The sequence below is a fragment of the Prionailurus bengalensis genome, chromosome C1 (genome assembly GCF_016509475.1).
Source record: "Prionailurus bengalensis isolate Pbe53 chromosome C1, Fcat_Pben_1.1_paternal_pri, whole genome shotgun sequence".
NCBI lineage: Eukaryota > Metazoa > Chordata > Mammalia > Carnivora > Felidae > Prionailurus > Prionailurus bengalensis.
In genome coordinates, this window is record NC_057345.1 from 204446353 (window position 1) to 204474235 (window position 27883).

The 27883-nt window shown below is 48.3% G+C and overlaps 1 protein-coding gene across 5 annotated transcripts; it reads right to left on the reverse strand.

The window, feature by feature from the left end:
* Window positions 1-8468: 8468 nt before the first annotated feature.
* On the reverse strand, window positions 8469-27658 carry LOC122481809 (aspartyl aminopeptidase). 5 transcript variants are annotated; one of them, XM_043577904.1, is made up of 16 exons: window positions 27503-27658; window positions 19546-19593; window positions 18541-18634; window positions 18366-18454; window positions 18126-18239; window positions 17773-17898; window positions 17438-17568; window positions 17101-17176; window positions 16882-16989; window positions 16060-16137; window positions 14777-14860; window positions 13598-13758; window positions 13180-13219; window positions 12974-13075; window positions 8908-9075; window positions 8469-8601 (listed from the first exon to the last, which is right to left on the reverse strand). In XM_043577904.1, the coding sequence occupies exons 1-16, from the start codon at window positions 27560-27562 to the stop codon at window positions 8551-8553; spliced, it is 1530 nt and encodes a 509-aa protein (XP_043433839.1). In that variant the 5' UTR covers window positions 27563-27658; the 3' UTR covers window positions 8469-8550. The 5 variants fall into 5 exon arrangements, with proteins under 5 accessions (XP_043433839.1, XP_043433843.1, XP_043433840.1 ...); XM_043577908.1 differs by having other exon boundaries at window positions 27577-27643; XM_043577905.1 differs by lacking the exons at window positions 19546-19593; window positions 27503-27658 and adding an exon at window positions 19256-19375.
* Between the last annotated feature and the right edge of the window lie 225 nt (window positions 27659-27883).

The window sequence follows — 27883 nt, forward strand, 5'->3', positions numbered from 1 at the left end:
ACCACTATTGTCCAAACCACCATCATCTCCTACCTGCTACTGAGATTGCATCTCATCTGGTTGCTTGGGATAACTGATAAATTATGGTGTGTTCCAGAAGCCTAGAAGAGGGTCTGGCACAGTCACTTGCAGGTGCTCAATAAATATATGTTTGAATATGTGTTGTTCCACTCTTGCCTCCCAATAATCTCTTTTATAAGCACCCAGAGGAGCTTTCTAAAATAGAAATTGAAGGATGTTTCTCCATTGCTTACCCCTCTTCCATGGCTCTCCTATGCTTTAGATTAACTGCTGAACCGCCTATAAGGTGTGCATGACCTAGTCCCATCTTCCTATCCAATCTATTTCCTTCTCTCCTCTTCCTCTTGTTGTTCCAGCCACACCAGCTTCCCCTCCATTTGTGAACCCCTGAGCTCTTCTCACAGACTGTTTCCTCCTCTGCCGCCCTTATGGTCACCTCTTTGTTTCGGTATAAACACCACGCTTTCAGAGATGCGTTTCACTGCTTCACTTTCCTCACAACACTTACCACTATTTATAATGACTTGTTCCTTCATTTACTTGTTTATTGTTTAAATTTATTTTTTATTTATTTTTGAGAGAGACAGAGACCACGTGAGCGGGGGAGGGGCAGAGAGAGAAGGAGAGAAAGAATCCCAAGCAGGCTCTGCGCTGTCAGCACAGAGCCTGATCTGGGGTCTGAACTCATGAAACTGTGAGATCATGACCTGAGGCAAAACTAAAAGTTGGATGCTTAACCGACCGAGCCATCCAGGTGCCCCTGCTTGTTTATTTCTGCCTCTTCACTGGACTGTAAGTTGCTGGGGAGAGGGGGAGGAGGGACCTGTCTGTTTCATTTACTGTCACACCCCCAGTGTCTAGCTCCAGACCTATCTCAGAGTGGATGCTCAATACATATTTGTTGAACAAATGAAAGAGACTCTGGGTCCAGAGACAGGTATGAAACCTCTTTGCCTCAGTGTTCTTATCTGTTAGATGAGCATCCTATGAAGGAGACCGTGAGAATGAAATGGTGACGATGGATGAGAACAGCATCATGCTATACAAACACATTGGGCATTGAATTCTGCTCCACCTCAGCTTCAGCCTCCCTGGGATTCTCAGATCACAGCCAAAGCCCGATGGCTGGGCGGAGGACTTTGAAACCCAGAAGGGGAGGTCTGGTAGAGTATCAGGAGCAGAACCCAGGAGTCCTGCTTCACAGCTCATCGGGGAGATGGGGTGAGAGAGCCCAGCTAGTCCCAGAGCACAGAAGCTGCTCATCCTGATTGGGAGAGAGGGAGCCCCAAGGCAGCCTCACCAAAGCTGGGCTAAGGCTGGACTCAGCCTTGGAGGCTCCCCAGTAGCTTTTGTCTAGGGGTTACTTTGGGGTGAGGGTGGGGGGAGGCAATGAGTGAGGCATGGGCTTCCATTTACTGTGCCTCCTCTTGGGTATCCAGGGAAGGAGATATTATCATTGTGTTGAAGTCTGCAAGACCTGGACCACAACCCTTGGTCAGGCAACAGTGTCTTCCCTCAAGGACATAATCATCCTTTGTGGGAATCTCCTGGAAAATGAGGCTGTGCACTAAAGGAGCAAAGGAAGGGCGGTCTCCAGTCCCTGGAAGCTGAGTTCCGTGGAGAGCAGCGCCCCCTGGGGGATGCAGGGGGAGCCTGCCAGGGGAGGGGGATTTTCCTGGAAAGCGGGACTGACCTCCTCTATTCTCTGCCCAGGGCCAGTCCTGAGCTTCTCAGGTGTATTAGGCAAGAAGGGAGCATTTCTTTACATCTAATAACCCAATAATCTTAGAGGAAACTCTTCTTTCAATTTAGAATGCATCTAATGCCACCTTTTGTGTTTGGAGGACTTTATGATTTTTTTCCCCCACTTTTTGATGAGTATATTTAAGTGATGATTGTGAAAAGTGATACAGATAAACACAAGTGGTTAAGATATAAAGGTGAAGCTCAACAATTAGAGTGTGAACAATCATGTCATACTCTCCAGGCAACAGAACACTGCCAGTACCCCAGGAATACCTCCTTGTCCTTTCCAGATTTCAGCCCTTCTTCTCCCCACAGTTAATCACTCTCCTGACTTTGTGGGCATAACTCCCTTCCTTATCTTTGTTGTGCAATGTAAGTGAGTACACATTTCTAAAGAGTAGTTTTTAGAAATGTAATTATACAGTGTACTAGCTTCCTAGGGCTCCTGCAACCAATCACAAGCTTGGTGGCTTAAAACAAAAAGGTATTCTCTCCAGGTGCCTCGGTGGCTCAGTTGGTTAAGTGTCCAACTTTTGACTTCAGCTCAGGTCATGATCTCACAGTTCCTGGGTTTGAGCCCTGTGTTGGGATCTGTGTTGATGGTACAGAGCCTGCTTGGGATTCTCTCTCTCTCTCTCTCTCTCTGCCTCTCTCAAAATAAACTTAAAAAATGTTATTGAAAATGTATTGTGTCACACTTCTGGAGGTCAGAAGTCCAAAATCAAGGTATTGGCAGGGCAGTGCTTCCTCCAAAGGCTCTAGGGAGGATCCTTGTTTGCTGGACTAGCTTCTGGGGACTCGAGTTCTTTGGCTTGTGACAGCGTCTCTGCCTCCATCCCTGTGTCTGTGTCCACATCTCCCTCTCTTTTCTCTTATAAAGACACTAGTCATTGGATTTAGAGCCCACCTGAAATCCACAATTTCATCTTGAGATCTTTAACTAATTACATCTGCAAGACCCTCTTTCCAAATTAGTACAGGGAGGCAGCAATTTTGGAGATATGCTATTCAAGTCACTAAATTACAATATATATTATTTTGTGTTGGCTGCTTTTGTTCAACATTATATTTTATTTTTTAAAGTAATCTCGATGCCCAATGTGGGGCTTGAACTCACGATCCCGAGCTCAAGAGTCGCATGCTCTACTGATTGAGCCAGCCAGGTACCCCAACATTATATTTTCAAGACTGACCCATATCATTTTTTAATAAATGTTTATTTTTGAGAGAGAGAGAGAGAGCAGAGGGAGAGGCAAAGAGAAAGGGGGACAGAGGATCCGAAGCTGGGTCTGTGCTGACAACAATTTGAGCCCCGCAAACTCACAAGCCGTGAGATCATGACCTGAGCAAAGTTGCAGGCTTAACTGCGCCACCCAGGTGCCCCAACTTACCCATATCATTGAATGAAACAGTATTGCATTCATTTTCATTGCGGTTGTAGTCTTCCATTGTGTGATAACGTTACATTACAGTTCAGAGTAGGGCATACTATAAAGCCAAGAAACCTCTAGGTCCAGGGATACTTGTCTTCCCAGACCACTTCCAAGGTTCTGGGAGGAGCCTTAGCAATGTGTTCACATGATCGAATGTTTGTGTATGGTTTGTAAAAATTAATTTGTTGTACTATATATTCATATTCTAGTTACACATTTTTCTTGCCTGATTGCCCTGGGTAGAAGCTCTAGTATAATGCTGACTAAAACTGGTGAGCGTAGACATCCTTGTCTTGTTTCTGATCCTTAGGGGGATAGCTTTCAGTCCTTCATCATTGAGTATGATGTTTATCTGTTGGTTTTTCGTGGATGCCCTTTATCAGAGTAAGGAAGTTCCCTTCTATTTCTGGGCGTTAAATGTTTTTTTTTTTTTTTTTTTTTTCATCATGAAAGAATGTTGGATTTTGTCAAATGCTTTTTCTGCATCTGAGATGATCATGTGGTTCTTGCCCTTTATTCTATTAATGTGGCATTGAACCAAGCCTGCCTTCCTGGGATAAGTCCCACCGTGTCATGGTGTATAGTCCTTTTTACTTGTTGCTGGATTCAGTTTGGTATTCTGTTGAGAATTTTTGTATCTATATTCATAAAGAGTGAATTTCTTTCCTTTTCATGTGATGTCTTTGGTGTTGATATCAGGGTAATGACTGATGTTCTCTCTTTCATTTTTTGGAAGAGTTTGTGAACAATTGGTGTTACTTCTTCCTTAAATGTCTTCGTTCTTGTGAGATATCTGCTTTCGTACTAAATTCTTATTTGTAATTTTGTATGCTTCTACTCAAAGAGGGTCCCCAAATTGTATGTTTCAGCCCCCACAAACCTGTGACCTCTACCAGAGTCTACTGTATTGTGTATGGACCTTGGGTTGTTTCTGATTTGGGAATCTTGTGAACAGTTGCTGTGAATATTCTTGTACATTTCCTGGTGCACATGCAGATGTTTTTGATGCCAGCAGGCTAGGTCCAGGGACCAGCCAAGAGGGTCCCTAGCTGTGTGCAGGATACAAATCAAATGCAAGCCCGCAGGAGGCGAAAGCAGAGTTCACTGTAGAGAGAGAGTGTAGGTGTAGACAAAGTGTCTGGGAGATCTCAGTAAGGAAAGTAGAGAGAGTCTCCCCTTTGCTTAGGATCTGGGGTTTTTATTGAGGATTGAGGTCTGGAGTATGTGTCCTCTCAGGCATCCAGGAACCAGGTAGAACAAAGGGCCCAGGTGTTCTTAGTGTTGAGATGTCTATCATTGGTGGTCTGGAATACACATATGATAGCTTCCTCCGGTCATTTTCATCTGGCCTTTCCTTAGCTGTTATCTATTCTAAAGAAATCATCAACTCTTTGTTCCCTTCCAAGGAGGACATATGCGTTTTGCATTTCAAGGCATAAAGTGGGTGTGCATGATTTCATTTTGAGACCTTTAACTAATTACATCTGCAAGACCCGCTTTCCAAATTAGGACACATTCTAAGGTTCCAGGGAGGCACCAATTTTGGGGATATGCCATTCAAGTCACTAAGTTACAATATATATTATTTTGTGCTGACTGCTTTTGTTCAACATTATATTTTATTTTTTAAAGTAATCTTGATACCCAATGTGGGGCTCGAACTCATGATCTTGAGATCAAGAGTCGCATGCTCTACTGATTGAGCCAGCCAGGTACCCCAACATTATATTTTCAAGACTGACCCATATCATTTTTTTTCCATATCATTTTTTAAAAAAATGTTTATTTTTGAGAGAGAGAGAGAGAGAGTAGGGGGAGGGGCAAAGAGACAGGGGGACAGAGGATCCGAAGCTGGATCTGTGCTGACAGCAGAGAGCCCAGTGCGGGACTCAAACTCATAATAGCAGGAAAAGAAGATTTTTATGGAGCCCTTTGGCTTCCAGTCTCATTCTTACTGAGGGAGTCTGCTGGAGTGAAATAGCTGGGCCAGTGAGGAATGCCAAACTGACGTCCTGAACTGTTGTCAACTTACATTCCCACTAACATTGTACAACAGTTCCCATAGGTCCACATCCTCACCAACACTTGGTATTGTCAGATTTAAAAATTTTATCTATCATAATGGGTGTGTGGCAAGGTCTTATCACGGTTTTAATTTATATTAGATTAAACCATATGAAATGACCATTTTGTCAGTCAAAATGGTCAAACACAAACAATGTCATGATTCAGCCAAGTTCCTCTGATGACTGACAAAGTAGGGCATGTTTTCATATAGTTAACGGCCATTTAGATTCCCTCATTTATGAAGTGCCTATTTAAGTAATTTGCCCATTCTTTTAGACGTCTGACTTTTCTTATTGACTGTAGGTCTTATATACTCTGAATATGAGCTCTATGTCAATTACATGTGTTACAAACAACCTTTCTAATCCTTTTAGAGAGGTCTTAATTTCCAAGAGGCCAAATATGTCAATACTTTCCTCTATGTTTAGTGTTCTTTGTATCCTACTTAAATCTTCTCCTAACCAAGGTCATATTCTCCTCTAATATTTTCTAAAAGCTTTATGATCTTGCCATCTACATTTAGATTCAAAATCTATTTGTAATTGATTTTGCGTGTTGTGGGAGGTAGGGCTCCAACTTAATTTTTCCATATGGATATCCAATTTCCATAGCACAATTTATTGAAAAGATCATCTCAATTGCCCCTTTCCTCATAAATCAAGTAACAGCTATTCACTTGTCTTTATTGGTTCCATTGGTCAGTCGACCCTTGAAACAATAATATACTCTCTTAATCACTACAGTTTTGCAATCAGCTTTAACTGATAAGGTGATTGTCTTCTTCAAGTGTGTTAGCAATTTCCATATATATTATAGAATCAATTTGTCAACTTCCACAAAATAAGAAAAGCAGGGAGGAGCAAACCCGTTAACATTGTTATCAGGATTGCACTGAATCTATCAATTTGGGGGATAACCAGTATTTTAAAAATATTTTCACATCCACAAATAACACCTATCTTGCAAATTATTTGGACCTCCTTTCATATAATTCTTTTCTGTAGAAATCATGCATACTTTTTAAAAAAATATGTTTATTTTTGAGAGAGAGACAGAGCACAAGTGGGGGAGGGACAGAGAGAGAGAGAGGGAGACACAGAATCTAAAGTGGGCTCCAGGCTCTGAGCTGTCAGCATGGAGCCTGATGTGGGGCTTGAACCCACGAACCGTGAGACCATGACCTGAGCCGAAGTCGGATGCTTAACCGACTGAGCCACCCAGGGACCCCCATGCTCACTTTTTATATTTATTCATAGGTACTTGATTATTACGCTTTGTAGAAGTTGTTCTAAAATTTTCATTTTCAAACTATTCGTTGCTGGCCTAAAGAAATAATTTCTGTATATTGATTTTTCAGCCAGCTACCTTGATAAACTCTCTTATTAATTCAAATAAATAATATAGCTTTTGAATTTTCTATGTAACAAATCATATCAAAAGGAACTTTACTCCTCCCCTTTCAGTGTTTCCTTTATCCTTTGTCTTCACCATATCACCCAAACTAAGGACTAACAGTACAGTGTTAACTAAAAATGGAAAACCAAGCACCCTTGTCTTATTCTCCCTCTCCAAGGAATACTGTTTAGGCTCTCCCAGCAGCAGACCTGAGACCAGGATCCAAGTGCAAGGAGTTTATTTGGAAGGTGGAGGTAAACACTGGCAGGGGCGTGGAGGTGTGAGACAAGGAAGGGAGGGTGGACGATAAAGGCGTGTGTTATCAAACTTAATTCTGGCGCTTGGTTCTGCTGCAGAGTCCCATGCTACCCATGTCCAAGTGATCTCCCAGGATGTGAGGGAGCTGGAGTTTTCTTCTAGCCTTGGCCTTCTGGTTGGAGCTGTTCTGGGGTGGGGAGAATTCATTCCCTGGCACTTCCAAAGGTCATGAATGGAAAACTGTAGTCGAGCAGCAAAAGCCAGCCTCCAGGCAAAGAGGTGTAGCTGTGAGCAGTTGGAAGTTGGGACAAGTCTACTGAAGTGATCAAAGTGAGGGACAGAGTGGGGGATGCTAACGGTGTCTTCTACCAACGCCTTCCGTGTTTTACTATGACAAACAGCACTGGCAGTCCCCATAGGAGAGCAGCAGCTGCCTAAGTCCAGAACACGTTCTCCAAAAAACACCCAGTTCATCCAAAAGAAGGAAATAAAAATACTCGTATCTGGGGGCGCCTGGGTGGCCCAGTCGGTTAAGCGTCCGACTCTTGATTCAGGTCATGATCTCAGTTTCTTGAGTATGAGCTCCATGTGGGGCTCTGCACTGACAGCACAGAACCTGCTTAGGATTCCCTCTGACCCTCCCCTGCTCACACTGTCTCTCTGAAAAAAACTTAAAAAAAAAAAAAACACAACCAAACTACTTGTATTTCACAGTTACAGCATACTGAGAAAATACTAGACTTCGGTTATAAAGGGCTGCCACCTGGTCTCAGCGACTCTGAGATCCTATGATCACATCAACACCAGGGAACTCAGTTCCAAAGCAGCGTTCCACCGTCAACCCGGCCTCCAAAGGACTGGGCTCAGCCAGTGAGAGGCTTGTAATGGTGACCGTGCCACATGCCAGGGTCTGTCACCAGCACACTTAGCGCTAACAAATACGACTGCTGGCGCTTAGGAAAAAAGCCACAAGATAGGCAAACTTAAGACAAAGAAGGGGAATGAACAAATACAAGGAAAGGAGCAGGACGAGGAAGAGGAGGAAGAGGAAGAAGAGGAAGAAAAAGAGGAAAAAAGGAAACAGGAAAAGAGAGGAGAGATAAATGATGGAGGGAAATTACTAACTAGAGGAAAAACATTGAATAATAAGAGATTGATTATAAAAATTCATAAGAGGCTGAGAGGGGCGGGGAGGGGGACAGCCTGGGCTGCCCAGGGCAGCTCTGGGGTCCCATGCTGAGCGTGGAGCCCCCACAGCACGGAGATGGGCTCCTGGACTCTTCCGGTAATGGAAGACCATTGAGGCTGCTTCCCAGAAGGGAGGAGTAGGGATGGGAGAAAAACCTTCCAATTGTGGACCCACCTACCTGTCACCCACTTCAGGCACGGGCTTAAGGAAAAGAGATTCGAGATCAGGCCTCCAGCTCCCAGGAGCTGCGCCCCCACCCCCACCTGCCCCCTACCTCCCCCTCTGTTCTGGTTCTAGTGGTTCAAGCCAGATTCAACTCCCACCCCTCCAGCCTCCAAATGAGCACAACAGAATGCATCTGAGTGAAAAATCCACTTTAATAATCCAGCTTCAGCTCAGCTGACAACTTCTCAAGTGCAAGAGAAGTCTTTCCAAGAGGCCTCAATCCACTAAGAGGTTACGGCTCAGAGAAGGGAACAGCTCAAAGAAGCCCTAAAACGGAGAGCAACAAGGGATTTGGAATCAGTGCAGACCAGATGGGGGGGCCCTGCTCCCACCAACACAGGCCCAGCCAGAGAGACACAGGTCCTTGACCCACACATGACAACTGCCCCAGTCTTCCCATCTCTCGTCCCCACTCTATCCTCTCATTATCTTCTGGGGGCTGATCGGGGCCCCTGTGTCTCAAGAAGAATGGGCACCCTTCCTTTCCTACAGGGTAGCATGGAGCCCCAGCAACCAATCCAGGCACCAGAGGAGGAGCCCAGCCACCATGATGATGGATGAGGTGGGAGTCACCTTGAAGAGGGTGAGGGTCTGGAGCACTCCTGAGGTGCAGGCGGTCTCCCGGATGGAGTGCATGGCCAGCTGGGGGCTGCCTAAATCCAGTACTCGCAGCCCCAGCCGAGAAGCCAAGATAGGTCCAATGGTGGTTCCGCAGGGAGAGTCATTCCGCACCATGAGATCCTGCGGAGAGGAGGACAGGTTCATGAACAACAGGTAGTGTCTGCTCATTAAGCCCAAACAGGAAGTCATCTTAGAACTGCAGGACTGAAGGGGGCCTGGCAGAGGGCCCACTTCTGCCCCCTCAGAGAGTAGATGTGACCAGAATAAAGATAGCCTACGTTAAATGGCAAGCCCAAAGGGCAGTATATTCTGAATTGGTCCTACTCTCTCCATCTGAACTACTGCTACCCTAATTCCAGCCACCTTCCCTTCCATTAAGATTCCTTCCTCCACATAGCAGGCAGGGGAATTAAAAAAACAAAATGTACCCTTTATATCAACCTCTTGCTTAGCACACACTCACTTCCTGTACCCATACACACACAAAGAACAATCACTCTGTAGTTTTAGTGTTTTTAGAAATATTGCTATTGGCATTCTGAATTTCTTTACATTCTGATAAAATTAAATTAAATAAGAAGGGGCACGTGGTCGGTTCGGTCGGTTAAACATCCGACTTTGGCTCAGGTCATGCATGATCTCATGGTTTGTGAGTTCGAGCCCCGCATCAGGCTGTCTGCTGTGAGCAGAGCCTGTTTCTGATCCTCTGTTCCCCCCTCTTCTCTCTGCCCCTTCCCTGCTCACACTTTCTCTCTCAAAAATAAACAAACATTTAAAAAAAATAAATAAGTAAATAAGAAAATCATAGTATGTTCAAAATTAAGATTTTTAGTATAAGGGAAAACAGGATTATAAAATCAGATAAATTAAGCAGTAACTATTACTTCTTACATAAGTATAGTATTAATTCATGGTTTGCAAAAAATATGTATATTTTTCTAACTATGTCTACAGAAATGACCCCAAAGCACCGCCCCGCCCCCCCCCCCCCCCCCCCACTTCCTCAAGAACAATGGACACTCATGGTGCCAGACAATGGTCTCTAAAACCATCATCCATGTCTGGGGAGAGAAATGAACAAGATGAGCCTGCAATTTCTTGTTATGCAAAAAGTAAGACAACTTTCGAGAGTCCTGTCAAAGGACACATGTCAACAGGGTTCCCACTGGTCAAAGTTATGATAATCCGAGGGTGAAAGTAAATGGCTACAGGGGCGCCTGGGTGGCTCGGTCGGTTAAGCGTCTGACTTCGGCTCAGGTCATGATCTCACGGTCCGTGAGTTCGAGCCCCGCGTTGGGCTCTGTGCTGACTGCTCAGAGCCTGGAGCCTGTTTCAGATTCTGTGTCTCCCTCTCTCTCTGCCCCTCCCCTGTTCACGCTCTGTCTCTCTCTGTCTCAAAAATAAACGTTAAAAAATTTTTGAAAAAAAAAAAAAAGAAAGTAAATGGCTACAGTGCTTCGGGTCACAACGAACCAATGAAACCCTTGATTTAATGACAGAAATGGAAAAGGAAAAAAGCCCCTTATCTGTCACCACGTAAGGTGGCTATTAACACAGCTCGCCTTGAAAACTGATTAGTAAAGGGAAAGAATTAGCATTTATCCTGTCTTTCCACCAGAAACCCTATTGCATGACAACCAAATAGCCCTGGCTGACGGGGAGAAAAGTTCTGCTTCCCAGAACAGCAGCTAATCTATGCAGAAGGGACTATGCGTAGAAAAGGGATGAATTGGGGGAATGAATTTAGTGACTTCAGCAAGGATTATTGACATCATGTGTCTAGTTGTTAGGGAACTCATCACTTGCACAGGGTACTGTCCAGCCAAAGGAGGAAAACCCCCATATGACAGAGGGGAAGGAGGGCACCCCAACGCATTGCATCACTAAGGGCGGGGCGCCCAGATAACACAAGTATGATGCAACATGAGGAACCCACCAGTCATGACTTCTGGCTAAAAATGTGTCATCTGCTAAGCCTTTAGGTATGAATTCCAATCAACAGGAAATGCAGGACCTACAGGCACCAGCTAAACACCACCAAGAGGAAGCAATCAGACAAATTCAGCAAGTGGGAAATCCTGTGGGATGATGAGCCTTGTTTCTTCAACAAGTCAATATTTTATTTTTTTAAGTCAATGCTATTTTAAAAGGGGGGTGGTGAGGGCTGCACTACGTTATGAGACATTTAAGCAACATATCAACCAGACATAATGCGGTCCTGAACTGGATACTAAGGTGGGACAGATGTCTGTAAAGAATATTTGGGGGAAAGGTGCCAGGGTGGCTCAATTGGTTAAGTCTCCGACTTCAGCTCAGGTCATGATCTCATGAGTTTGTGAGTCTGAGCCCTACATCGGGCTCTGCACTGACAGTGGGGAGCCTGCTTGGGAGTCTCTCTCTGCCCCTCCCCCACTTGAGCTCCCTCTCTCTCTCTCAAAACAAAGAATATTTTGGGGATAACTAGGGAAAACTGAAAATGATCTGGAGGTGACTGGCTGGTTCAGTTGGTAGAGCATGTGACTCTTTATCTTGGGGTCATGAATTTATTATTTTTTTAATTAAAAATTTTTTAGTGTTTTTTTATTTATTTTTGAGAGACAGAACATGAGCAGGGGAGGGGCAGAGAGAGAGGAAGACACAGAGTCTGAAGCAGGCTCCAGGCTCTGAACTGTTAGCACAGATCTTGAAGTGGGGCTCGAACTCACGAACCGTGAGATCATGACCTGAGCTGAGGTCAGACGCTTAACCGATTGAGCCACCCAGGGGCCCCTTGGGGTCGTGAATTTAAGCACACTGGGTGTAAAGCTTACTTTTAAAAAAAATGATCTGTGCATTAGACACAAATTTATTGAAACAAAAATTTACTGACATGAAAAGGTAAAGAACACGGAGTGAAGAGAAAACAAGAAATATACCCAATACGATTCCATTTTGTAAAAAAATACGTATTAAGTATACGCACAGAAAAAAATCTGGAAGAATATACACAAATCTCTGTGGATTAACATTTTGTTTCTTTTTGTATTTCCTAATTTTCTGAAGGACACATGTCCTGCTTCTGCTGTAAGTTATTAAAGAAAGTTCCTCCAATGTCGTCTCACTGCCTTAGAAGAAAATGCAAACCCCCTTCCGTGGCCTAGAAGGCCCTATAAAGCTGGCCTGGGGGGCCTCTCTCCCTGCCACTCTGGCTCTCACCCCAGCTCTATCGCTGGGGCTCTGTCTCTTCCTGACAGACCCAGCTCGCTCCTGTCCCTGCCTCCCCCCAGGGCCTTTGCAATCATTCCCTGTGGCTGGGACGCTCTTCCTGCAGACTCACCCACGCCTCTTTCTGGTAGTTAAGTCCCAGCTCAAAGTGTCACCTCCTCAAAGAGGCTTCCCTAAGAGTGGAACTACTCAGGTCTACAGGGGACAGGGTGGGGCTGTGCGGCAGAGGGAGCCCTGAGCCGGGAGACAGGATGCCAGGGTCCTGGTTCTGAGTCACCAGGACCTGCTCGCTGCTTGTCGCTGGATCACCTGGGCCCCAGTTCCTTAACTCTCTGCTCCTACCTATTTCTGTCGAGATGGGCCACTGCTGAGGCAAGACTGCCGAGGCCGTTAAGAGTTCCAGTCTCCCCAGCCCTGAACTTGCCTTATGGAAGCCCCCAGGGTATGTCAGAGAGACACAGGGGGCTGGATGGGAAAAAGGCAGGACTGACCCACCGTGTGCCTCGAGCACTCTGTACCTTCAGTTCTGACAGAAATCCAGGAGAGGCATCGTTATCAGCCCCATTTTACAGGCGTGGAAACTGAGGCTCAGAGAAATGAGGAGACTGGCCCTCAGCGGCAGGACCAGCCCCACAGCAGAGCCAGCACTCATCCCAGCTCCACCTGCATCCAAAACCCACTCTTCTCACTCGACTGGAAGCCCATTCACTACAGGTCAGCTACCAGGCCCCCCTCCACTGGGGGGGCCCATGTGCTTATGTCCCCCAACCCCACTCCCTCCCATCACATCTTCCCAGGCAGGGCCCGGCCTCACCTGCAGGGGCACCCCAACATTACGGGCCACCTCTCGGATCAGGGCCTCTGAAACTGCATTCGAGGCGTAGCGCTGCTTGCTGTTGACCTTGATCACCGGGCCCTGGAGAGAGGGACACCAGGAAATGAGGGCGAGCCACACACGAGTGACGGGCCCAGAACCAGCCAGGCCTCCCAAGTCCCTAAGGAGAAACGGGACTACCTCACCTTGTGGAATAAGGGCCGGTGGTTCTCCTCATGCTTGTCCCTGCAAGACGGAGATTAAGGGCCAGGGATGGCAAACAGGAAGTGGGCCTGGCATCACCACCACCTACCCCGTGGAAACATCACTAATGCATCCCAGCATTCTTCCCCACCCAGCCCGGCAGGACCTAGGAGGCATGTCAGTGTTCCAGGCGGCCTCTAGCAACAGAGGGAAAGAAGTTCACAGAGTCTCTTCAACGTACCTGGGAGGGGCATCACATGACTTTGGCCAGTTTGGGCCTTGGAGCAGTCAAGAGGAAGCCGCCACTGACCTTTCCGCCAGAAGGAGGAAGGAGGGGAAGGGGGAGGGGCTGGGGCCCAGCGTTAGGTTACCCGCGAGCCGCCAGCTGTGAGGACTACGAGCCTGGCCCGGCGGACTCACAGGTAGTTGGGGTGCACGGCGTGGGCCATGTCTGCGCTGATCATGTAGGACTTGGGGATGGCTTCCTCGAAGGCCGTCAGGTGCTGGGATGAGGCCGAGATCCGGCGCAGCACCAGCTCTGTCAGCAGCGACTGTGCCCCCTGGGCGCTCTCGGACCCCACCTGGTGAGAGCAGAGACTGGCTTTGGGATCGGGGGCCTGAGGCAGAAGCCAAGGAGAGGGGCCCAACACCCATGACTGGCCCGGGACCCAACTGATTCAGTGGCTGAGGACTGTGGGATGTTGTCAGCAACGTCCCCAACACCGTGCCACCGAAAACCTGATGGTGGGCTGGGGCCAAACTAACCCTGAGTCGTCTCTGGGGCAGCGACAGCACTTTCTGCGGGCTTCCTACATTGCCCCCACCCCCTTCTTCCTTCCCCTGACCCTCAGGTCTGGGCCTCCTCGCAGATGCCCTCTCACACTGGCCAATCTTCTTTTATGCACGTGACAGAGGCGGCTAACTACCCGTGCCAGCTTGTACAACAGAACACCCAAACTGCAGCTAAGCATACAACTACTCAGGTAGAGAGGACATTCCCAGCTTCCCCTGCAGCTAAACGTGGCCGTGCCAAGTCCCATGAACACAGACAGCGAGGAACGGCACCTTTGGGTGGTGCCTTAAATGAGCGTACACTCTCCCCCTGCCCTTTCCTCTCCTCCTAACTCAGTACAGACACGATGGCAGGAGCTAGGACAGCCACCCTGGATCCTGAGATGGAAGCCGAGTGCTCAGAATGGCAGAGACCTGTCCTGAACTGCTCACTCTGACCCGTGCAATTATGTGCGAGAGAACAACCCATCTGTTCAGGCTCTGTTGCGTTGTCTAAGACTGCACCTGACACAGGCACGCAGAGTAAAGGACCCGCCATGTGCTGAGCCCTGGGACTAACAGATGAAAGGGCAGGGTCCCTGTCCTCGAGACGCTCACCATGTGGCACACACAGAGACAGAGGAGGTATGGTCTCACTACTGAAGGCAGATATATGCTGAGCCAGGGGGACCAGGCGCTAAGAGAGCACAGGCAGTATCTTCCCACCTTTGTGGCTTCCGGAATAGCCCTGGCTTACGGTGGGTACCTGGCACGAGCTGGCTGCAGAAAGCTTCACAGAGGGGACCCTCCACAGAACCCTCTATGTACCTCTTCGTTGTCGTAGAGAGCAATCATGCGCACGTGGGGCTCCGCGGCCAGAGAGGCAGGAGATGCGCAGGAGTCGATCAAAGCCTGTTTGGGGGGCGGGGGGGGTATCAAGAGCATCCTCCTCATCCCCCCTTCTTCCATAACCCTCCCCACCAACACCTCGGAGGTTCACACTCCCCGCCTGCCTTCTGTCATCACGGCCGGAGGGAAGTGGGCTGGGGCTTTCACAGGCTTTCATCTCTTGGGGCGCTGCCCAGCATGCGGGAGACCTTTTCAACTGGGCTGGGAGAACCACCCTTTGGGTGTTCTCCTCCCCTACCTTCCTATGCAAAAGGCAGGAGGATGAATAAGCTGGAAGGGAAGAGCTGAGAATCCTGGAAAGTCAAAAGAACCACACAGAGCGTGTAAACTAATTGGCCTCAGTGAAAAGATCAAGGTCCAAAGAGGTGACCAGGTGACCCGGACTCCATCGAGGTGATGCAGCTTGCTGGCTGCAGAAGCTAATACAGGTCCCAGGTCTGGCTCTGGTCTCAAGTTACAGCCCAAAGCCTGTCTCCAAGAACAGGATGGGGAGGGAGGGAGAGGTATGACAATGGACAGGGCGAGAGGAAAGAAAGAAATAGAACTGACAGGCACCTGGGTGGCTCAGTCGTTAACCATCTGACTTTGGCTCAGGTCGTGATCTCACAGTTTGTGAGTTTGAGTCCCACATCGGGTGAGCACAAGTCCTGCTTCGGGTGAGCCCTGCTTCTCTCTCTCTCCCCCTGTCTCTCTCTGCCTCTTGTGGGATTCTCTTTCTCTCTCTCTGCCCCTTGCTCACTTGTGCCCTCTTTCCCTCTCTCAAAAAAAAAAAAAAAAAAAAGGAAATAGAACTAACTAGGGTAGAAAGGTGGGGACATCAAGGTTACTGGGAGGAAGACAGACTGCCCCACTGAGACCCCAAGGCACAGACAGAAGGCTGGGTGGGCCTCAGCCTGGAGGGCAGGGGGAGCAGAGGGAGGCGGACGACATTGCCTTATGAGATGCTAAGGCCTCTCCCTTGGAGCAGAGGCTGACGCAGGGGAGAAGCAGACGGACCAGGGCGAGGAGGAGACACCATGGTGCCCTGGCCGGCCTCTCAGCCTTCCCTCGCCTCAGCCCCTGCCCATGGCCCAGCCAGCACCAGTAGACCGGGGAGGTGGCCGGTGGCCCTCTTCTGACCTGCTAGGACCTGAGGCAGTCCTCCCCACCCCCACTGCTGCTCCTCCTGGTGATGTGCTGCCTGGGGTGCCGCCGCCACTCACCTGCAGGGCACAGAAGCAGCTGTGCAGATTGTCCAGCCGAGGGGCAAAGATGAACTCCTCGTAGGCACCGCCCAGGACCTAGAAATACAGGACAGTCAGCCTGCCCTTCGACCCCTCACCCCAACTCACCTGCTTCTCCCTGCTCCCCAATGCCTGAGTGTGAGCGAGCCTCCCTGGCTCTGTGCGCGGCCCCTCCCTGCCCCCTGGCTTAGGGCACTGTGATCTGCCGCGTAGGGCTGAGTGGACGAAGGGGAACAGGGCCGGGCAGGAGCTGAGGGATGGGAGGGTGATGTCTATGGTCCCTACCAGTTCCTGTGGGACTAGAAAAGGGAGACGCTGAATGGTCACAAGGCAAGCTAAGGAAATAAACAAGAGACCAGCCCGGAAACAGTGCACATTCAAACAGGCCCAAACATCCAAAGACTTCACAATCTCCTACTGTGGGCAACTCAGAGGGGCACGAGGGCAGGCTCCAGAGAAAGGGGTGGGGGGGCACAGCCAGGCCTTCTGCCCTCAGAGGTGTTGGGCCGGTATGGGTCAAAGTACAAGTGACCACCTGCAGCAGAAACCCCTAAGGAGCGTGTGGAAGGACTGATTTCCAGGCCCCACCGCAGACGTCCAGGTAGGCAGTTCTGGAGCAGGAAAGTGCCCTTTTGAGAACCACTGGCCTGGAGGCAGAGGAGCATGATGACTACTGGAAAGAACAGGGATGAGATGGGAGTAACTGGGGGACCGGCCGACGCGGTGAGTGCTTCAGGGCGCACAGAGGCAGGCTAGGATCCCGGCGATCCCCACCCATGAGTTCCGGCAACCGTTCCTCACCGCAGGCTGGGTGTCAGCAAGGCAGAGCTCCATCTCCAAGATATCCTCAGGGCACAGTCCCAGATGGGCACAGAGAAGGGACATGAGGACCGAGTGGTGCCGGTCATCCTGCAGGGCAAAAGGATGTTAGGAGAAGATCTGCTCTTCCCCTCCTCCCCCTTCTCAGAGAATCAGTCCCTGCCCTACCTACTCCTCCCCATGAGCAGGGGACTCTCTTACCGCAGCACTGAGAGGTCCAGGCTCAGGAGTCCCCTTCTCCAGCTCCTCCTGAACGGCTGTGGCAAGAATGGGGACTCTGTGTGGAGTCACAAGAGGGAAGTGTGGGGAGGGCTGGAGACATGGCATCCCTGAGCTCCAGCATCTCCCAGGGGGAACTGCCCTTGCCCTGATTCTCAGCTTGCTTTCCAAGTGGCAGAGCAATGAGGGACCTCAGATAGCATCAGCTGGGTCCCAACAGTAGAACCTGGCTGTGGCCACCATTAGGTAGGTCGTGGTGTCCTAGATCCCACCGGGCCCCTTCCCTCACCTGGTGCCACAGCCCTCGCACCAGACTCACAAGTGCATCTCCATGTTGGGCCCGAAGTTCTCGTTGACATTTCGCTGCAGATGGATGGCCAGGTGTGGGATGCGGAGAATGGGCCGGTCCACGTGCACCAGGCGCTGCTCCAGGCGGCCCGAGGTAGGACACTGTGGCCCACCAGGCCAGGTCAGCCCAGGGCACCTCCCAATCACCGTTGGTTAAAACCCCAGACTGACCAACATGGTCCTCAGACCAGACTGCCCCGCCACCCCTTCCCTGGGGGGCTCTCCACAGGTACCCTAAGGGAAGGTCACAGTCAATCTTCAGGCAGCTGAAGGTGAGAACCTCCCAGGTCCCACCCCAGTTCCCACCTTGACAATGACTCGTCCGGCCAAGGTCAGGTCCCGGTCAAACCAGGTGCTCCAGATCCCGCCACCATAGGTCTCCACACCAACCTGCTGGAATCCCACCTGGCTGCGGCGGGACCGCCGTTTCACCTGCGTGTGAAGGTGGGGAAGTGAGAGAAGGCTGGACGACATGATGTGGAGAGGAGACAGACTGATCGAGAGCTAGTTAACACAGAGCAAATACTGCTGCAGAGAAGGGCCCAAAGTGTGGAGGAAGGGGGCGACAAGTTTCAGGAATAGACTCCCCAATCTGTACCTCTCCACTTCCTTTTGACCTGTCCCCCCCCACCCCCGCCCCCGCAGCCCCAGTTCCTCACCCGCAGGCAGGGGCTGTCCGTGTGGGCCCCAATGAGGCTGAAACCGTTGCCAGGAACATACTGGCCTCCCACAGCAAAAGCGATGATGGTGGAGGAGTTCCTGGTCAGGAAGTACTGGCGGGGGGGGGGGGGGGGTGAAGGGGTGCGGAGATTGAGTTGGATTAGCTAGCCAGCTGGCACAAAGGACTTTGAGCCCCAGCCTAGGAACATGCTTCTCTGCCCCCACCCCACCCCAAGTACCTTGCTCTCTGGCTTGATATCCCAGCTCTCCGTCTCTTTGAGTTCATGGAAGCCAGCCTGGAGGAGGCGGCTGCGGCACTCAGCCACAGCTATAGCGAAAGAAGGCTTTCAGAGCGATGGAAGCGGGTAAGGGGGCACACCGGCCCCACCCTCCTCCCCTGTCCTGGTCACTTACCGTGGAAAGGAGAAGGGCTCCGGTTCACGAACTTGAGGAGTTCCCGGGCCGCGGCCTGCACCGCCTCTTTGCGGGCTCTGCCGGTCATGACCACCTAGGGGAGGGGAGGTGCTCAGACTCCTAACGAGGTTTGGGACCCTACAGTTATATCATCCAGGCCCCGGGAACCACCTCCTTCCCCAGCCCCATTCTCCCTAAGTGACCGCTGCGAGGTTCAGACCTCTGCTTCCGCCCCTTTCGCTACGGACAGGCGCAGATGCCGGGCCAAACCTCTCTCAGCAGAAAGCTCCAGCCCTCCAGCCAAAGTATCACAACCCCAAGGGTGCTCCCCGCCCAGCTCCTCCCAGACGGCCCGCCCCCAATACGAGCTTTAGCCCGGCCCCCTAAATCCTACCCCCACGTGCCCGCCCACCGGGGAAATCCCGGTCGGTTCCAAGCTCTCAGCTCCCAAACGGGCCCCTAAACTCCGGGCGGGCCTGCACCAAGGAGCCAAAGCCCTATTCTCCGGGGAATACCACCCCCCCCCGTCCCCTCCACCCCCAGAGTCTATAGCAGGCCACCCTTTTCCAACCCCAGGAAGACCAGGTCACGGAAGCCGGGCTTTCGGTTTCGCTTTGGGTCGGGCACGGCCCTCACCTCAGAGCGCTGCTGACCTCAGTCCCGAACGGGATCGGAGGGGATCTGAGCCGCAGCTGGGCGGGCCGGAGACACCTACCTGCATAACCCGACGCGTGGGCCGGTGTCCGCTAGCCTGGCTCCGGCTCTCTGCCCGCCCCGCCCCTCGCTAGCCCCCGCCTCCGGGCCCGCCCCTGCCGCGCCGTTTGCTCTGCCGCGCCGTTTGCTCCGCCCCGAGATAGGCCGCGCCGCCAGCCCCGCCCCGCCGTCCGCGGTGGGGGCGGGGGCCCTCTGCTGCCTGGGAGGTGCTAGAGCAGCCTCCGAGTCACGCGCCTCGTCGCCTGTCCCAGGTCAGAGAATCTGCGAAAAAACTCGCCCCTGCCGGCTCACCTGGTCCGACGAGTACGGTACAAAGTGCTCTCTCTCACCGCAGGCACCCTTGTGGTAATAAAAGCAACAGGGCTAGTGTTCATGGAGCGTTCACGATAAGCTTTAGCTTTCCAGTAAGGCTTAACGTGTTACCTCGTTTAATCTTCACAACTGCTTCGTCAACTTTGTACTTCTACTGTCCCCATTTTACACATGAACGAAACGAAATACGGAGGCAAGTACCCTGTCCAGGGCAGTAAATGGCGGAGGTGGGGTTTGAGCCCAATTAATTTGATTCCAGGGGCCTGGAGCAAGCTACTCTCCGATCCGATCGTTTCTCGGCCTTTTTCTATGCACTTTGGTGAGTGTAACGTTACATGGCAAGTCCCCTGAGGCCCAGGGAAGTTAATGACTTGGCCTAAGATCACACAACTGTTTGGATGCGTCTGGAATGACTCATACCTGCACTCTGTCCACTTCTTAAGAGGACAGAATAAACTCCATATGTTCTTGGAGGCAATCCCAGTTTTCACATGTCAAGAGTGGTAAGCCACAATTTAAAAAACCAAGGTGCCCACCTAGTCATAGATTCTGATCAGGACTGTTGGTGGCCCCTAGGTACAAAACAGGGCCCAGCACTCAGCGGCGTTAACACTCTAGGGATTACAGGTGAGCAAGCTGCCCTTTATATACTGGGGTAGGAATGGGCCAGGGGAGTGGTCAGAAAGGCCCCGCAGCCTTCAATTCACAGAAGTAGGTATTGCGGGGGAGTGTTCAAGAATATACAGGGGGTGGGGTAAATTCATGGCATTCCCTGTTTATTGAAATGTATAGTTTTTGTGCTGAGAGTGTCATGGAAAGAACATTCTCTTCCTCTGAGAGCCAGAGGCTGGTTAGTGGGGGACACATTCGCGGACAGTGACAAGAAATGAAACGGGTGCAATGTATAAGGGAAGGAAATTTAACAAAAAATTTTTAATGCTCTTCTGAGTACAAAAAAAAAAAAGTACATGCTAATGTGAGAAATTCAAATAACACCAAAATGGGTAACTTAGAAAGTGAAAGTAAACATTTTGATAAATTGAACATCTATTCTTGATAAAAAACAAAACAAAACAAAACAAATGAAATCCTCTTAAGAAACCAAAAGAGGCGGGCGCCTGCGGGGCGTTGGGCGTCTGAGTTCCCCTCAGGTCATGATCTCGAGGGCGGGTCCGTGGGTTCGAGCCCCGCCTCCGGCTCTAGGCTGACAGCTCAGAGCCTGGAGCCTGGTTTGGATCCTGGTATTGTGTGTCTCCTTCTCTCTCTGCCCCTCCACTGCTTGTGCTCTGTCTCTCTCTCTCAAAAATAAATAAGCTTAAAAAAAAGAAAGAAAGAAACCAGAAAGGAAGGATAAAGACTATCTACCAGAAATCTACAGTAGAAATTAGTGGGGAAATACAGAAGTGCTCCTGTTCAAGTCAGAAGTAAGACACTGGTGAGCTATTACTGCTGGCAGTCAACGTGGATCTGCAGTGAGAGCCAGTGCCACAAAGCAAAATAAACAACTATAAATATGGAAAAGTAAATTTTCTCGTTATTTATAGATTACTTGATTACCTAGAACCTCCAAGAAAATAAGCTGATAAGCTATTTGAACGGGTAGCAGGAATGACCTGATTTTGAAAATCATCAGCTTTCCTGTGCAATAATCAACTAGAAAATATACTAGTAAGACGGTCCTATTTACAAGAACAAGAAATACTATTAAATTCCTAAGAATGAGTATGAGATACTCAGTCTCACTGTAATCTGGGAAATGCAAGCTAAAAATGAGGTGCCATTTTTGATTTGGCATATTAGCAAAAGTGAAAAGAACTGGTAAAGTCAAGTGTTGGAGAAGACTTGGGGTAACGCATGCCTTTATACCCAATTTCTGTGGTGTAAACTCTCCCAGCGGCTCGTTCCAAGCTGCCAGCATGAACTGAATGTGGAGTTAGGAAGAGATGCACAAAAGCAGGGCATTGTATAGATTTGTACCATACAGATATAATGGACATAAATAAACTCAAGAGCATACATTGAGGGGTGCCTGGCTAGGTCCGTCAGAGGAGCATGTGTCTCTTGATCTTGGGGTCATGAGTTCAAGCCCCATGTTGGGTGTAGAGATTGCTTACATAAATAAATAAACTTCAAAAAAGGAGCACAGATTGATAATAAAATAGCTAAGAAGGTGATGATTTTTGTGTATTTATTATATGTTTGCAATATAATTTATTAAGAGTGCATAATTGAATTTTTTTTAATGATTTCTATGTTTAACGGCAGGATCACAAAATTCCTGGACATTTGATAATCATTTCTCATGAGCTGATCCAAGTCAGCTCTAGCACACAACTTCTCTCAGACTCTATGTCTTTGTTCCTCACAGTGTGATTTTTGACCAGCAGCATCTACAATTCTAGGGAACTTTCTAGAAATGCAGAATGACAGGGCTCACCCCAAACCCATCAAATCATAATCTGCATGATAACAAGATCCCTAGCTAATCTGTATGCGAATTCAAGTTTGAGACACGTTGTTTTAAACCACTGTGTGGTAGTAAAAAGCAATGAGGTCAGGGGTGCCTGGGTGGCTCAGTCGGTTACGTGCCCGACTTCGGCTCAGGTCATGATCTCATGATTCGTGGGTTCGAGCCCCGCATCGGGCTCTGTGCTGACAGCTCTGTGCTGACAGCCTGGAGCCTGTTTCTTATTCTGTGTCTCCCTCTCTCTCTGCCCCTCCCCAGCTCATGCTGTCTGTCTCTGTCTCTCAAAAATAAATAAATGTAAAAAAATAAAAAAATTTAAAAAAGCAATGAGGTCATGCTTGTCATGTATTATCATAGAAAAAATTTCTGAATATACTGAATGAAAAAAAGGCGATTTCCAGAACAACACTTACACGGCAAGAGCATTTAGGTAAAATTCACATAATGAGCTAAATGTCTAGATTTTATATGCATATACATGTAAGTGCGTGGAAACAGGTTTGGAGGGAGAATGGAATGGCATTAGTTAGGAAATGGGAGGGTCAAGGGGGGGGGGACCTTAGCGATCCAAAAAAAGTTTCTGAGAATCATTCTTGCCCTCAGCCTGCTGAGAAAATCTTCCTGACTAGTTCTTAGCTGATGTTTACAATGCTACCATCATTCATTTCTGTTTGGCTGAACAACTTTTATCTTACTTTATTATTTTTTTAAATGTTTATTTATTTTTGAGAGAGAGAGAGAGAGAGAGAGAGAGAGAGAGAGAGAGAGAGAGCATGAGCAGCGGAGGAGCAGAGAGAATGGGAGACACAAAATCTGAAGCAGGCTCTGACAGCTGACAGACAGCTGACAGCTCAGAGCCTGACCCGGGGCTTGAACCCACCAATGAAGTGGTCATGACCTGAGTCCCACGAACGAAGAGGTCATGACTTGAGCCCAAGTCAGATGCTTAACCGACTAAGCCACCCAGATGCCCCATTGGCTGAACAACTTTTAACGAGCAAATACCTGGAAGTTATCATAGCAATTAGTCACACACACTTCAACGTGTCCATTGGTTATATGTATCCTTTCTAACCCCTCTGTTTGTGAGAGAGCTTTCTAAGTAGTAATTTGTCACATAATTGTTTGAGATACAGAAGACCAAAGCAATGTAAGGGAGAAAAGGCGTGGGGTGTGTGTGTGTGTGTGTGTGTGTGTGTGTGTGTGTGTCTGTACTGTCCCTGTCTGCTAAAATGATCTTGATTTCCTGATTCTAAGACAGACCTGGGTGTCTCATTGATATCTTGGTTGTTAAAATGTATGAATAATTTGCTTCTGGGCATAATGATAGGAGCATACATAGGACACAGTACAATATGTCCTCTCACAGTGTTGTTGGAAGGACATTTTCATTTCCAGCACAAGTCTTCTGCTCAAGTTCTTTTTTCCATGCAAGACTCAATGGATTAAGAACTACAAATCCCAGGATGCCTTGAGGTGAGTCGCTTCGGTAAGATTGAAATTTTCAACCAAGTACGAGGGAGGCTTTAAAAAGTATTTTGTATGGTTAAAAGAATGCAGCACCTCTATAGGTACTGATAGGGAACAATTTCCAAGATATACTAAGGGAAAAAACAAGGTGCAGAATAGCAGTTATGGTATGTTCTGTTTGTGTATAAACACACACACACATACACGCCTTTTTATATGTTTAAAAGCAGTCACAAGAAAATAGTGACTCTGGGAAAGAGAAATTTTGGCTAAGGGTCTGTGGTAGGAGGAATGTTTCTTTTTTCCTATAAGTCCTTTTGTATGTTTTGAATTTTTTTCTACATACACATATTACCCACTTTTAAGACGAAATAAGTAAATTTAAAAAACAGATGGAAAGATGATCTTTAAGTACTTTTTGTGACCATATTGTTTTCTTCTGTACCCTGATTGAGTTAGTGAGCAATTTGTTAGTTAACACTTAACCCTAAAATCTTCAGTTTAAAAATGCCCATGTAATTGCCTCTGTGGCTCAGTCGGTTAAGCATCTGACTTTGGCTCAGGTCATGATCTCACAGTCTGTGAGTTCAAGCCCTGTGTCGGGCTCTGTGCTGACAGCTCAGAGCATGGAGCCTGCTTCAGATTCTGTCTCCTTCTCTCTCCTCACCTCCCCCACTCACACTCTGTCTCTCTCTCTCTCAAATATAAATAAACATTAAAAAAATTTTTAAATACCCATGTAAAACTGTATTACTTCTTTTTATTTTTAAAAAATTTTTAATGTTTATTTTCGAGAGAGAGTGAGACAGCGTGAATGGGGAAGGGCCAGAGAGAGGGAGACACGGAATCTGAAGCAGGTTCCAGGCTCTGAGGTCAGCACAGAGCCCGATGCGGGGCTGGAACCACGAACCATGAGAACATGACCTGAACTGAGGTCGGACACCCAACCGACTGAGCCACCCAGGCGCCCCTGTATTACTTCTGATATAGAAATTGTGTCTACATTTGGAAGGAGGTGTGGATAGAATGTTTCTTTTGATGTTGATGATATTTAAACAAAAAATAGGGGCAACTGGGTGGCTCGGTTGGTTTAAGTGTCCTAAGCATCTGACTCCTGATCTCGGCTCAGGTCATGATCTCACATGTGATCATGTTGAGTTTGAGCCCCACATCGGGTTCCAGCATAATTCACTCAGTTGTCTTAATCATGCCTGTGCCCTGCCACTGCATTTGCTTACTTGCCTGACAAACACCCAGCCCTGACTGCACCGAGATCACCTGCTCCATGTCTGCATCTGGCACCTTGTAGAGATACAATAAATACCCAATGAATGAGATTTAAAAAAAATTATTCATTGTTAAAATTGGCCCCCAGAGAATACTCCCCAGCATTTAAAAGGAACAAAGTATTGAAAACTGCAACAACTTGATTGGATCTCATGGATGTTATGCTAAGCGGGGGAAAAAAATGACCAAATTATAGGCATGGAGAGGGAATTAGTGGTTGCTACGGGACAGGCGTGATTCTAAAGGGGTAGCACAAGGAACATCTTTGTGGTGGCACAATGGTCCCGTATCTTGATTAGGGCAGTGGTTGCATGCCTCTACACATGTGATAAAATGAGGGTTGCCAGCTAACATACAGGACACCCAATTAAATTTGCATTTCAGATAAAGAATAATTTCTTAGTATAAGTATGTCCCAAATGTTGCATGGGATATACTTACACTAAAAAAAAAAAAAAATTAACCGAGTATCCTTTATCTTTATTTGTCAAATCTGGCACTCCTAGGTAATAGGGCATAGAAATATACACACACCTTTTGCCAGTGTCACTTGCCTGATTGTGATATTATCCTGTCGTTATGTGAGATGTGACCATTGAGGGAAGTGGGTTAAAGGTACACAGGCCCTCTCTGTACTATTTTAGCAACCTCCTGTGAATGATAATTATTTCAAAATTAAAAAGTTTTTTAAATGGCCCTCGAAAGAAAACCAACGGCTCTTGTGGGTAATAAAAACAGAGCTAGAGGAAGCACAGGCTATTAACCAGCCAAGAAGTTTTATGGAGCATTGTAAAACTGGCACTTCACAAAGGTCTTAAGATGTATCCCCTTTCAAATGTCAATGATCTCATGTAGTTATTGACGGTATAACAAAGTGGTTGTGCACGGGGGCTTGGGATTACACATACCTGGGTTTAAGTTCTGGCCCCTCCATTGATTAGCTGTGAGCCTTGTTTGCCTGAAGTGCTGGAACCAGCTCACACCCCTATGTCTTTCCAACTCCACATTCAGTGACATCGGGCTGGTAGCTTGAAACCAACCCGGGAGTATTTACACTACCGAGATTGACAAACACTATGAATCAGGGCTTTTTTTTGTTTTGTTTTGTTTTTGTTTCAAAGAGCTTATTAACCATTTACCATCATACCATAGACTTTGAGCCTCAGTTTACGCATCTGTAAAATGTGGAAAGACATCCGTAATGACTGCCTGATGTCAGGAAGAGTAAATGAGATCCTTAAATGAGACCCATCATGTTATGAGGGCTAAACAGTGCCTGTAGGGTGCTTATCATTAAGTGTGTCAAATCGGCAGTGAACACTATATGTTACTATTTGTTCTTGTTTCTTTCATATTAAGCTGTGAGCAACTTGAGGGCATGGTTATGCCTTCCTTATCTTGATATCTTTAGCCACGGGCTCAGGGCCTGAAACACAGCAAGTGCTAAATAAATGTTTGCTAAATTAAGGAGTAAATGGCATATAATAGCGACTCAAGTTTCTATACCTCCAGAAAACGTGCATTTTATCAGAGGCTTTTTGGGGCACACTTCTTGATCTTGAAACATGGAGATGTTCAGGCCCCGCGGCGGGCTTGCAGGGAGGGTTGGGGAGCACCCATACCCCCCAGGATGATGTCTGCTTTTGCAGGCCCGGCTCTGGCCACCAAGGCAGCGATCCTGGCATATACCCCCAGGTGACAGGGACAGGCTCTCACCTCTCCTTCCTCCCGGAGCCAAGATGGGGCATTTCTGGCTCTGAGCCTGTCTGACTAGAGGTCATTTAATCCTCGCTGGATTTGTCCTGTTTATTTTAGTGAACAGGGCTGTTTACTTTCTGTTTGTATTTCTAGGGGTGGCTTGCTCATTTTGCTTCCCTTTTATTTACTTTTTGCAAGCACTTGGGTTTGAGTAAATATGTCTATAAAGTTCCAGGGACTGGGTTATTCTGTGTCTGGTATTTTAATGGCTTTTAAACAGTGTCTGCTCAGGTAAGCATTTTATAGATGGATCGAAAAGATAGAGAATTCTTTTCTCAGTGGCCTCTGATTCCTTCCAAGCTGACAGCCAGCCACTAGCAGCCTATGAATCATGGCTTCTCATCAGTAATAAAAATATCAAAACCAACACCCATCTTGGACGGAGAAACTGACCCAGGCTGGTCAGCTGGACTGGGGAACTATAGTAGGTATTTAAACACCAGGGCAGTGCTTAGGGTAAAAATTACCTAGGGTGTTTTTGAAAATGCAGATTCATGAGCCCTATCCTCGAGAACTCTGCTTTGGAAGGTTTGGGCTGAGGCTCAGGAATGTGTGTTTTTATCTCGTGCTGCAAATTCTATCCTTAGATCACCCCGAGAAACACAGTTCAAATTCTCAAAAATACTGCGGCCGACGGGGGAGCTGCCCTTAAGCTCAGTGCCTTGTGGGCCCACACAGAGAGAAACTGGGGGACCAGACAGGGATGTTTGTAATGATCCCATCAACAATTAGCACCCGCCGCCTCCAAAGCTAGCCAGGAGAGGACGAGGAGTATTATTCTGATAAGCCTCTTGCTCAAGGTCTAATTTGTCAGCAACTCGAGGGCAGGGGCCATATCTCCCACATCTTATCACCCCCCACAATGCCTAGGACAATGCTCGCCTTACAGGTTGGCGATCTGCTCTGGCTGGGACTCTCCCACCCAAGACAGACCTAGAAGGCAGGCCTGGTTACCTCAGGGTAGCTTGGGAGCCAGTTGTTGGCAATGGACGAGGCAGAGAGGCTGATCGCCATGGTCACCTGCTCACCTCCTCCTGAGCCGGGTCTGGTCGTCAGAGGCTGGATAGAGACCTGGGGAGGGGCGGGGGGCAGCGGGAGTCCCTACTGCCTCTTCTGCCAGCTCCTCCCCTCGCCTCTGCCCCTCTGCAGCAATTCACTGGGTCCTCAGTCCCTGTCTGCATAGGGCCCATTGTGACATCATCAATGCAAGTTGAAACAGTAATGCCCTCACAGCGCCAAGCCTCAGGCTAGCCAAGAGCGCCCGATGTCTAAACAATGACTCCTGACCTGGGCATGGGAGGGTCCTGCGTCCCAAGAAGCTACAAACAGACTTTC

What these genes read in the sequence shown, in the direction of transcription:
- LOC122481809 (XM_043577904.1), bottom strand. Translation starts at nt 27,562, where the DNA reads ATGGCGATCAGCCTCTCTGCCTCGTCCATTGCCAACAACTGGCTCCCA. An exon ending in CCCAACATGGAGATGCACTT is followed by an intron (nt 17,177 to 17,437) that starts GTGAGTCTGGTG and finishes GACTCCACACAG; the next exon opens with AGTCCCCATTCTTGCCACAG. An exon ending in ACCGGCCCTTATTCCACAAG is followed by an intron (nt 13,076 to 13,179) that starts GTGAGGTAGTCC and finishes CCCTCTCTCCAG; the next exon opens with GGCCCGGTGATCAAGGTCAA.